Source organism: Acomys russatus, chromosome 4 (assembly GCF_903995435.1).
Source record: "Acomys russatus chromosome 4, mAcoRus1.1, whole genome shotgun sequence".
NCBI classification, from domain to species: Eukaryota; Metazoa; Chordata; class Mammalia; order Rodentia; family Muridae; genus Acomys; species Acomys russatus.
In genome coordinates, this window is record NC_067140.1 from 50,833,279 (window position 1) to 50,845,805 (window position 12,527).

At 35.8% G+C, this 12,527-nt stretch overlaps 1 protein-coding gene across 1 annotated transcript in view; it reads right to left on the bottom strand.

Annotated features, from left to right (window-relative positions):
* Nucleotides 1-5,383: 5,383 nt before the first annotated feature.
* The window catches only part of Dph6 (diphthamine biosynthesis 6), a 117,724-nt gene continuing 110,580 nt past the window's right edge, over nt 5,384-12,527 (bottom strand). The window contains exons 7-9 of the mRNA XM_051144348.1: nt 9,275-9,369; nt 6,887-6,974; nt 5,384-5,469 (exon numbers count right to left, since the gene is read on the bottom strand). Coding sequence (XP_051000305.1) covers nt 5,416-5,469; nt 6,887-6,974; nt 9,275-9,369 — 237 coding nt within the window. The 3' untranslated portion in view covers nt 5,384-5,415. The remainder of the gene's footprint in view (nt 5,470-6,886; nt 6,975-9,274; nt 9,370-12,527) is intronic.

Sequence of the window (12,527 nt, forward strand, 5' to 3'; positions counted from 1 at the left end):
CAGAATGGCTCAGATCAAAAATTCAAGTGACACCACATGTTGGCGAGGATGTGGAGAAAGAAGAACACTCCTTCATTGCTGGTGGGAATGCAAACTTGTACAACCACTTTGGAAATCTATCTGGTGCTGCCTCAGAAAGCTGGGAATAAGGCTTCCTCAAGACCCAGCTGTTCCATTCATTGGAATATACCCAGAAGATGCTCCATCACACAAGGACATATGCTCAACCATGTTCATAGCAGCTTTACTTATAATAGCCAGAACCTGGAAACATCCTAAATGTCCCTCAGTTGGAGAATGGATAAAGAAACTGTGGTACATTTACACTATGGAATACTACTCAGCTATTAAAAACAAGGAAAACTCAAAATTAGTGGACAAATGGATGGAACTAGAAATGATCATCCTGAGTGAACTGTACAACTTTTCAGTTCATCAATTCACTCTTTGACTTCTAAGGGCTCTGGTAACTCTCTAATCCTTTCCCTACTCCACTTCTTATATGGAAGGATCAAAATTGCCATCTGCCAAAGACTGATCTTATTCTTCTCTCAGGTTTAAATCTGATACCATAATCAGCTCAGGATTTCAGACCAATCTCAAATGATTATCATGCCTATGGGCACTAAGGCAAATTCTCCACCATTGCATCTACCTCATATGTTTCATTTAATTGTCTGGTTTACATCGCAGTGTTCAAGGTCCCTGAAGGCAAAAATTTCTGTCTGTTTAATTCTAGATTGTATTGTATTGTATTGTATTGTATTAAATAGTGGCGGGGCTCATCTAGGCACTAAAAATATACATAAGAATGGGTGAGTAGCATGCTGCTTCTAACTGAAGAAAGATACAGAACTGAAACTCTATGAAGACACAGGTAAGAACACAGTTTCTTAAAATAACAACAAAATGACATGCAATAGCATAACCAGAGTAAAAGGAAAAAGAAAAAGGAAGGAAAACAACTTTGTTTTTATTTCCCTTCCCCAGATGACACACTTTTCATATCTGCAGGGCATTAGGTTTCAATGTTTTTACTTGAGTTCTAGTTAAAGCTTAAAGGGCTCTTGTATGCATTTTTAACTGAGACAACTGAAACTTATGGAATATTACTGAGTATGTATTAAGAAGCGGACCATACCATACTACTTTACTCCCAGGTAATTTTCTTAATTATTTTTAAATTAAAATAAGCCTTTTTAATAAGTCAAAATTATGGGAATTTGATGAATTATACTTTTTTCTTTCTTTCTACAAAATCTAATATAAATCTAGAGATGATATATTTGGGGTATATGCACCTATAACTCTACTCTCACTGCTGTTTAAGAAAATCAAGTCCATAATGTAAGCATTACTTTTCAACTTGAAGCAACAATATACAAAGGCTTTGCTAGTTTGGATTAGAAAAGCTAGTAGTGCCTGCCACTGTAATAAGTAAGCAACAAGTACAATGACTACACACAGTAACTTCAATATAGTGTTAAATGAGAATTATTTTGAAATTTAATCATATTAACAGTGATTGTCATAGACCTAATTTTGCAAAGCAGTGACATGTATGTTAACAGGAAAAATTATAAAAAAACTAGTTTAATGTTATATTTTTGAGATATTTGATGATATAGTTGAAATAATGCCAAACATTAAAACAAAGCAAAAACAAAACAAAATAAACCAAGCCAGGCTGAGAATGATGATGCCTTTAAAAGTTATAAGTTGTTGAATAGGAGTGCTTATACTTACATAAAACATACAGTGTTCCCATGAGATCTTTCCAGAAAAAAGTATTAAGTGATAACATATATATTAGTACCATAAGGATATTTTCACAGAAAGCAAAATAAGTATGAATTGGTATTGGGGAAAGTAATGAAATTGAGATTAAGTCTCTGTGACCATTTAAATTTCTTTTACATTTAAGTGTATGGGTATTTCCCCTAAAGTATGTGTGTGTGCCAGGTGTTTGTATGGTGCTAATGGAGGCCTGAAGAGGGCACGGGCTCCTCTGAAATTAAAGTTATGGATGGTTGTGAGCTGCCATGTGAGTGCTGAAAATCGAATTCAGGCCGTCTGAAAAAGGAGTGCTCTTAACTGCTAAGTCACTGCTCCAGCTCCCAATCCTCTTTTGTTTAAAGTACAATGATTTTCCCAAAATTAAATTTGAACTGTTTTCCACAAAGCTAAGGTCCTGTGACAATTATGTGAGATGGCTGCATGAACAGTTCCAAGTAAAGCCTTGACTCCTCTGTTAAATGTTAGGCATTTGGATGTGATCTTTTAGTTGCTTTACGTAAAGCTGTGTACTTTTCACATTCTCCAGCTTGCCATTGTATGATGTATGGTACATTTTACCATCAAATTTGCTATAAGCAATAAAGCCTGGGGCCTGAAGAAACTTTAATATTGATTTGCCAAATTTTAACCAAGGTCTTTGCATTAATCACTTATGTTTGTGATTTCATATCTAATTGGTTTCATGTAATATTTAAATCAATAACTTATGATATAAAAACAAAATTTAAGTAAGCAATTTATGGTTGTCATTTTATATTATAATTTGAGTGTCTAACTGATATCTTTAAAATGTCTGCCAGCAATCTCAATGTTTCATTTTGCACTCCAGTTTTCTTATACATTTTTGTCTACTAGTAATAGAAGAAAGTGATGCAAACTTGTATGTAACATGTAATGGAAGGACATCTCTAAAACTCTTCATAAAGAAAAAAGTGAGGTTTGGAAATGACAGTTCATTTAAAAGTGACTATCTGGTACTTTAAGATCTCATAGATGACTCAGATGACAAGGACTGGTTCACAAGAAATGTGCATGGAAGTATAAATGATAAATAGCTAGACAACTGAATAAAGTTGCCACGGAAAGAGAAGAAAACACTGGGACAATGTAACTTGTGTGGTAAAATGTAAGCCTTTGAATTTCATATTGATCATGGGAAAGATGTAAACAATGTGGAAAAGGAGAGAAGAGTGTAAAGTGTGTAAGGCAGAATAAGAAAGGTCAAGGGAGACGAAGGTGGTGGCAAAACAAGAGAACATCAAGTTGTCCCATCTAACTAAGCAAGGATGCTAAAAGGATGCCTTGAGATGAAGATTAAAGAAAGATAGTATAGCATTGTGACACATGGCTTCCAGTTTATAGATGTAGAAAATGTTGTACAACTGTGCTTTGTGCAGGATCCAAACACTACAAAGCAGTGGTTCTCAACCTGTGGGCCATGACTTCTTTGGGGGATCTGATAACTCTTTCACAGGGTATGCCTTAGTCCATCAGAAAATACAGATGACTCCAAAAAGTAGCAAAATTACTGTTATAAAGTAGCAAGAAAATAATTTTTTGGTTGGGGATCACCAAAGCATGAGGAACTTCATTAAAAGGTTGCAGCATTACAAAGGTTGAGAACCACTGCAATAAAGCAAAAGCAAGGTGGCAGTGAAATTCGTATTAAGAGTCAAAGAGCAAGGGTCCATTTAAAAGGAGTTTGGGGAAGGAACAGTTTAAAAGTGAGATGGACACGGTGTGGGATGATGTACAAGAGACATAGAAGTGCAATATAAAGGGGACCTTTGCCCTTCAGTGTGGATACCATGGGAGCAGCTGTGTGAGTCCCAGCTGATTTGTCCCCTAATAATAGAGTATAACCCAGAATTGCAAGTCAAACCATTCTTCATCATAATATTTATCATAGAAATGAAAATAAACCTAGAACACTGATGACCAAGTATTTATTCTCTTTGGGAGTTATACAAACAAACTAACATTCACATAAAACTTGTACATGACTGTTGACAGCAGCTTTATTCATAGTCACCCAGGAGAAACAGCTATAACTTGAAATGAAGGAGTCAAAATGCATATTAAAAAGTGAATATTGCTATCACATGCTATTCTGGAAACTGCAAAACTAGGGAGCATAAACATCAGTAGCTGTCAGGAGATAGGGCAGACAGAAGATGGATGGGTGGAATACAGGACTCTTATGATGGTAAAACTACTGTGTTATAGGACCATAATGTTGGATATATATCTATTGACGTTGTTAAATCCCACTGAATGTAAAACCACAATTGTGAGACTTTGTATAAACTATGACTTTTTTGTCTGTTTTTCAGACAAGGTAATTCAGGGCTCAACATTTTTCCTACCTCAACCTCTCTAGTTCAATATTTAGAGGAGGGAGCCACCATTTCTAGTGCCTATGGGCCTTTGGTGATGAGGATCTATCAAAGCAGGCTTATCAGTTATGACAAAAACACCTTTCTGGTGTAAGTTGCTGTTATGTGGCAGACTGTGCTCCAATGAGACAGTAATATACATGGAACTTTTGTGCTTTTCCATCCAGCTTTGCAGTGAACATAAATTACTCTAGAAAAATAGTCTTTTTTTTTTTTTTAATGTGTAAGGTATACGTAAGTACTATTTAAAATTATTTTTAAAATATCAACCATAAAATAACCATCCATTTATGATAATCTTTCTGATTATCCATTGATGTTGAACATTTTGAATAATGAACATACTAAAAACAACAACAACAACAAAGATAAATCTCTGTGTGACGCTTGAATGTCTCGATAAGAGTCTTCTTAGTTTCTTCATAGCACGGGGTATAAAAGAGCAGGAGGAAAACGTATGAAAAAGAAATGGCAGACAAAGAGAGCTGGAGATAAACAAAATGGTAATAAAAAGGCATGCCACAGAGAGATCATGAGACTTGTTACCAAAAATGAAAGCAGAGCGGAGGCAGGACTTAAGAGCCTGAGAATCACGGAGTTTGCTTCTCCTGGGAATCTCAGAAGCAGCCCCATGAAGCCTCACCAACATGGCTGCCTAAACATGAGGGTACCAACAGACAAGGCCACAAGGGAAAGAACACAACTGGTTATTCAATACCAAGTGGCCAACCCTGAAAACATACAGCCAACACTATACAGTCTGAGAAGATTGTATTTATGCATTTAGGAAAGTGTGTGTGTGTGTGTGTGTGTGTGTGTGTGTGTGTGTGTGTGTGCGCGCACGCACGCATGCATGTGCAGAAAAAAGTGAGGTCAGAGAAAGAGAGGAAAAGAGAGAGACACAGAAAGAGAAAGGTATGTAGCAACAATAATGAAAAAGGTATCCATAAATTTGAAAGTGAGCAAGGAGGACTATATTGCAGGGTTTGAAGAAAAGGTGTGTGTGTGTGTGTGTGTGTGTGTGTGTGTGTGTGTGTGTGATGTAATAGTAATCTGAAGAAAAAAATATTTTTAACAAGAAAGTAAGTCGAAGAAATTGGCAAAATCAGAGTTCACTGAAATTCTTCCAGTTAATCAATGGTCTCAATATATTTTTTTGAAGAAGTAAAAAAATGTAATGTGAAAAGTTGGTCATAGCAATTTTTAAAATGGAGGGTAAATTTCAAGAATTGTGTATATAGTTAGTTGTTTCTTCATTTCCAGGTACTGAAGACATCTACAAGGAAACAAAAGAAGGGAAATGGGACATTTTGATAAATGTCAGTAATATCACATCTTAAAGAAACAATAGTTACATGCAGTGGGCTAATGGGCTGTGAAGACCAATGAAATACCAAGAGAACCTATCGAGCTTCTTGGGTGAAACCAAACTTAGAATGGAGGAATGCTTAAGCAAGAGATTCGTGTTTTAGATTCTTAACTGTGCTCATGCCAGCAAAAGAGGAAGAGGCCTAAGGTAAGGAGCCCTTCTGGTGAATTTGGAAGGTGTTTAGTTGGAATCATGCCATTCACGATGTTACCAAATTTTGATAAAAGGTCACCAATGTTTACTTTTAGCCTAGTCTAATAATCTATAGGTGTCCAATATTGTTCATCATTAATTTTTCTTAGGAATCAACATGCATAATAACTGTGTGTGTGTGTGTGTGTGTGTGTGTGTGTGTGTATTCTTCAGGTTTTCATGGCAAATGCTTTCACTTTTAACTATCACCTTGCTAGCCCTAGTCATTATTCTCTTCTTACTGACTCATGAGTTTGGAAAATACTGTTTTCATTCTATTTTTAGAGAAGCTGCATAATATGGAAACATCCCCGTGGTTTCATGTCACACATACACAGATGTGGATGTGCCTCAGGAAGTGGGGAAGAAAACAGAATATAAGACCTTTTACAATTACATTTTTTTTTTTATCATGACACTTTTCTTCACAGAACATTACTAAAAACAGAGAGTAACCTCTCTTGGTCATTTCCTGCAAATATCAAACACAGATCTTCACTGACTGAATAGGTATCTTCTCTGTCATGATCACCAATGTATTTCAAAGAAAACTTATTTTACTGCACTTTGTTTAACTTTCCATCTTTTTCTCATTCCTCTCACTTATAGCTTCCTTTATATAGTTTCAGAAAAACTTTTTTCTTTTTTCTCTCCTAAGTACTGTATAATAAAAATCCAATTAACTACCAGTCTTTCCTCAAATGCTGATGCATTACAACCTATCATACTAGATGACTTACTATTGGTTTTATACTGTCCTTGTCATTTTAGTATTTACCATTCTTTTTTTATAACTAACCTTCAATCTCTTCAGAATGTAAGGTCTTTGTGTTATAGGACATTCTCACAATTATAAGCATTTGTAAAAGTATTAGTTATTGACTGAAGAGCAATTTTCTCTGCCCCACTGTCTACTGTTAGAACAGTCGTTCCTTATGTTTTGGTGACCCCAACCACAAAATTATTTTGTTGCTAGTCCATCACTGTAATTTTGCTATTGTTATGGATTGTAGTGTAACTATCTGATATGCAGATCTGATCTGACAGGCAAGGACCACTGGGAGTATCACACAACAGAGCCAGTGTATACCTTTACTTGCCTGGAAATCACTGCAATCTGAAATTGACTTACCTTGTCTTCCAAGTGCAACCCTGAAAGCCGCAGATAAGCCACAGGCGCGAATGCATCAGCTGAGTGGATGACTGCTTCTGAAGAGTCCCTAGAACACAGTTTAGTGTGCTTACCAAACATATACCTGCTGGCTAGTTACTCCTGCTACTGACAGAAGAGACCTGAAATCCTCCAACACTAAGAAATGTTGATGCCTTCCCCATGTAAATGGACACATAGCTCACACTCAAAGTTTCCTCAAAGTCATAATGGAGACATCAACTGTTCAATTGCACTCCATAAATTTGCACAGGCTAAACACTGAACTTCCATGTTCGGTCTTCATTGTGCCTTTACTTTCAAGAAGCACTTGATGTAGTGCATCACCTATAGTCTCAGTCATCCCTTACAAAAGCACACTGGGTCGTGGTAGGCTCTGCCTGAACTCTTCACACTGGAGTACCATTGCTATCCACACATATGGCTGCACAGGGAAATTGCCATGTTGAGGTAACACTATATGAACTGCTACCATATGGGTACATGTCAATTATCTCATATTTTAATAAAGATACCATGTAAAGAACCTATAAATAACTAAGATTATCTGTGAAATTATAACTAGTGATTTTGTTGTTTATTAAACAGCAATAACGCTTTGCATTTAATTTTTAATTTATTTTATGTATTTTTCTTTTTTCTATTTTTTACATATACATTTATATTATTATACACATACACAACAAATTACCTACAGCAAGAAGAACTACAAAACAATCAGGAATTATATAAATGTTTTGGCTATTTGTTTTTGGCAACCTTGAAGAGAACATCTTTCTATTTTGGTGCGTCAAAAATTCTGAGTGTAAATCAGTATTATACCTCATCTTTATCAACTTAAAACATTGATCTAGATCTAAAAACATCTTACACCCAAAACAACCTTTCCCTAATGGCAGGACCAATGTGCCCCATGTTGTCACCTATCAGGATTGAGTTTCTATAGCTACAAAATGAAGGCGTTGAACTATTCCACTCTTGAAGCAGCAGGATGCTGAGATCTGTTGGCGACAAAGTGAAAAGCAGTACTTCTTATAATAATGAGGTGTCTATGAAGACCTCTGGGTACTCTTGGACATCACTGTTAGATGGGTGGTTGGAATACCATTACTTTGCATTTCTTGATGTTACTCTTTCCTTTTGTGGTTAATCTTGTATTAATAAGTAAATATAGTCCCAGTTTTTCCATTACACTACCAGTTTGTCCAAACATGCAAATGTTTTTCTTTAATAATAAATAACATTGTTTCATGGAAGTATATTTTCTGTTTACAAAATCCTTTTGTGATCAGCATGACCATTAAAAAACTCTCCTATTTACAAACTTCCAAAAATAGCTTTGGTATCTTTTATCATCGTTAATACACAGATGTGTTTTCCCTTCAAGTATATAAAGGTAGAAATAATAGTCATCAATAGTGACCAGCTGAATTTGAGGCAAACCACAGCCACTCAATTAAAAAATGCCAAAGAAATTAGAAATATGTTAATTATTAATGCAAAAGAAGTTAGAAGAACATGAAAACAAGAGTGAGGAATACTGGACTTGGAGATGAAATTATTTCAGTCTTAACATTCCCAGATTATCCCCTTGCCCATTAGCAATTATTCACAGAATTCAAGTTGAAAAGCATTAAAGCTGCTCATTCAGTCAAGTATAATCTTAACATTCTTTTCCAAGAAGCATGAGCTTAAGAGAAGAAACCAAAACCAGCACAACAAACAGAGGGATGCTCTTCCAGCAGACAGGAAGAGTAGAAGGACACAGAACACAGCTAAGAAAGTGATGAAGTAGGCACAGTTCCCAGGTTTCATTATGCTAATTTTTATAATTTATAGTGAATTTATGAATTCACCATAAACTGAATTCAAAACAAATTTTATATGTAAAAATAACCCCCAAACAACTGAAGATATATGTGTAGTATCATCATTCTAACCTGTTAAAGCCAAGAAAGAGGAAAGAGGATGGAGCTAATGGAGCCCACAGGCTACTGATGTGGCACTTTATCAAACGTAGCTATAATGAAAGATAAATAATATGGGCAATTCACACTTCATGAAAGGATAAAAGTGTCAGTGTGTAGGCACCAGTTTTACTGCAGGCCGTAATCAGTAAGTAAAGGAAAGTGCAATGTCTAAAAAGTTTACAGCCTTCTATGAAGGCCTCGTCCTGTCAGGTATTGATTTAAGTATTCACACAACTTCCTTGGGATTAAACAAATTGAGTGTTTGTGAACTTAGAGGACATGTTCTATTTCTTACAGCCAAAGCCACCTCAAGCTGAATGCTGAGTTGCTTCTATCACTTAAATTTAAGAAAAAGGAAAAGGCTGAAATGGTATCTCACAGAATGATTTTCTTCTTAAATAAAGGACAATCCAAAGTGAATGTTTCATACTCGCCACCTTCCCCACATGCGTGGACACCATACTTCTTAGAAAGCTGAGAATCAGAAAAAAAAATACAGAAAAAGAAAGATTAAAATGACACCATCAAAATATTCATTTAGAGACTAATCTCTCCTAAAATTAATGCAGAGCACTAATTAGGAACATATTGCAGGCTGTAGAGAATTTCCTTTGCTGCTTAAGACATGTGTCTAAAGAGGACACTTGAAATTGTTTTCATAAAGTACCAGCTCTTTAATAATCTCAAACCCTTTTTAAAAGGTTGTAGGAAATCAAAATGTTTCTTTACAATAATAAAACTTAAAGATATAATAAATTAAGCACTGATGCTCACTTTGGATTCAAAGGCAGGTATGTTACTATGAGAACAGAGAGAGTCTAACCATATACCTCTTACCTTTTGAACTGGAAGGGGAAAGAACTTTATCAGAGAATTTATCAGACAAAGAAATTTAAAACCCTCTCTTAGGCATATGATCACATGACAAATGCTTGGGGCTGTTATTTTTAGGAATATCACTGAGTATTTAAAAAGTCATAGAGAGTCTTAAAATGTTTTGAATAAGTCTTAATAAGGTTCAGTTTACAAAGTTGTCTCATGAAATTTGAAGTTTAATAAAAGCTAGCAACCAAACCAAAGCCCAAAACAAAGAAAAAAAAAACCCATTGTATTATTTTGTTTTAACTAGACCTCATACTATTTATTGCTATTGATATTGGAGTGAGAACTATTTGGCCGATAGACAATGGGTATCAATGCTGAGATCCCATGCACAGGCTGTTATTGATACTGAACTTTCAGATACTCTGTAGAAGTTTTGCCATCACATTGCTGATTTGGAGTGTAACAGCTCCCCCTGCTCACAGTTGCCACACATTCCTTTTTGTTACTGTCAATGATGTGGCTGCTCCCTAAGTCGTCAGCTTTACCTGTGGGTTACAAACTTATTTGAGAATGTTTGTAGTTGTGTTACTATCTGACTGTGTGGCTTCAGTATGGATATACAAACAATCTAGTCCTCTCACTGAGAGCCAGAAGTGATGTGAATGATATTGTAAAGCCAAGGGGCAGTGAGAGCATAGGAAGGAGACCTGGACAGTGCTTTCTGAAAGGGCTCCAAAGGGCAAAAGGGATAAAACTTTTGCCTGGTTATAAAACAGAGACTTGGCAAGGCCAAATTATGAGAGGTGGTCCCCATGGGAACAAATAAAAGGACAAGACTGATTTACCATACTAACACATATCTTCTCTGCAGTAAAGCCACATAGCAATAATAATGGGATGTGGATTTCCAGGTATTTATTTGTTCTGCACTTAGTGTTCTACTGATTTTCCAACAACTTCCCACCATGGACTTTCTCAATTCACCTTTCTGGCTAACTGTCCAGTCTACGTGGAGCGCATATAAATGATCAATATTTAGCTTTCTGCACTGGCAAATATCTCATTGAAACTCTGTTGTGTTTGTAATACAAAGTATAATTGGACTGTTAAAGTCTGTATGGCTAATACATCTATAGAAGTGGTTCTGTTAGTCCTTTTTAACAGTGATGTAGGTGGTTATGTTATGTCAACATTTGCTTTCAATAGGTACACACTGGCATCTGTATGTGCCCTGCAATATCGTTAGTTTACACAAAATATTGCTAATATTCATTATCCTATCAATCATCTCTTCCCCAGATACTTACGGAGCAGCCTTGAGAGATGAAAAAAACAAAACAAAACAAAACAACAACAACAACAAAAAACAAATAAAAAAAAACCGAACAATGTCTTCAGTTCTTGAAATTTAGTAAATATAATGCATTTATTCTATATTGCATTACCACAAAATAATGATGAAACAGTGATTTCTGCCTATACTAATCGATATTAAGAATCTCTTTTCCTCCTCTATTATTAATTTACCAGTATAGAAATATAGGCTTTTGGATAAAAGCCCCATCGGTTTCTAAGAAATCAATAAGTATTCTTACTGAATCCTGATATTTTTGTTGTTTCTCTAAGCTTAAGGCTTAGAGAACAGCTTTATGCTGTAACACATGAAAGTTGACCCCCAAATGTCAGCTCTAAGGTTCTTGACAGTACTGTGGAATTTTCTTCAGAGGTGAAAGGTTATCATATCAGCTTTAGTTTGGTGAACTGGCAGTTAACTAAAACACAAGACATTTGTAGTAAGAAAGCATGAAATGCTAGCAGTGGTGGCACATGCCTTTAATCCCAGCACTTGGGAGGCAGAGGCAGGCCGACTGCTGTGAGTTCGAGTCCAGCCTGGTCTACAAAAGTGAGTCCAGGATAGTCAATCCTACACAGAGAAGCTCAAACTATTGCACTAACTAAGGACAATACAAGTAGTAAACATAGAACCCCTACTCTGATCTAGCCAATGGACAGGGCATTCTCCACAGTTATGTGAAGAGCAGGGACTAACTCTGACATGAACTCTGGTGCCCCATATTTGACCACCTCCCCTTGGTGGGAGCCCTGGTGGCACTCAAGGAAAGAATATGCAGGCTACCAAGATGAGGCTTGATAGCCTATGACCATAAAGTAGGGGAGGAGATGCTCCTCGGTCATTGACCTAGGGAAGGGGAGTACGATGGGGGTGGGAGGGAGGAAGGAACAGGAGGATACAAGTGATAAGATAACAACTGAATTGTAACCTGAATAAATTAATTAAAAAAAGAAATATGTTGCTGCTTTCTAAACAGTTTGATTATGTTTATTTAATAAAGGCAATATGATAACTTTTACACATGTTAATATAATTTTGATTGCTTAAAATCATGTTTAATGCTTCATAGATATCTAAATTATAGTCTCCACTAGATAAGATTTTTAGAGGATATTGGTTTGCCATCTAATTTGTTGTTAGAATAAGCTTTTAAAAAGCATATGTGGCTGAATTTGGTCATTTCATGGCATATGAGAGTACTTTGGAATCTTGGCATTTTAAATGAATTCCCAGCATATGACGTGGGAATGACTTATGTGAGTCTGTTTTGGGGCAAGTCTACTAATATATGCACACTCTTAATAATGCTATTTATAGATGAATAACTACAGAAAAAAGTTAAGAGGCTCATGATTTGCATGTTTTAAGTTTTTATCCCCTTAACAGTCAGTATTAACATTAATTATAAAACTTTTTCATTAAATCATCATGCTTTGTTTTTAAATCAATCTCA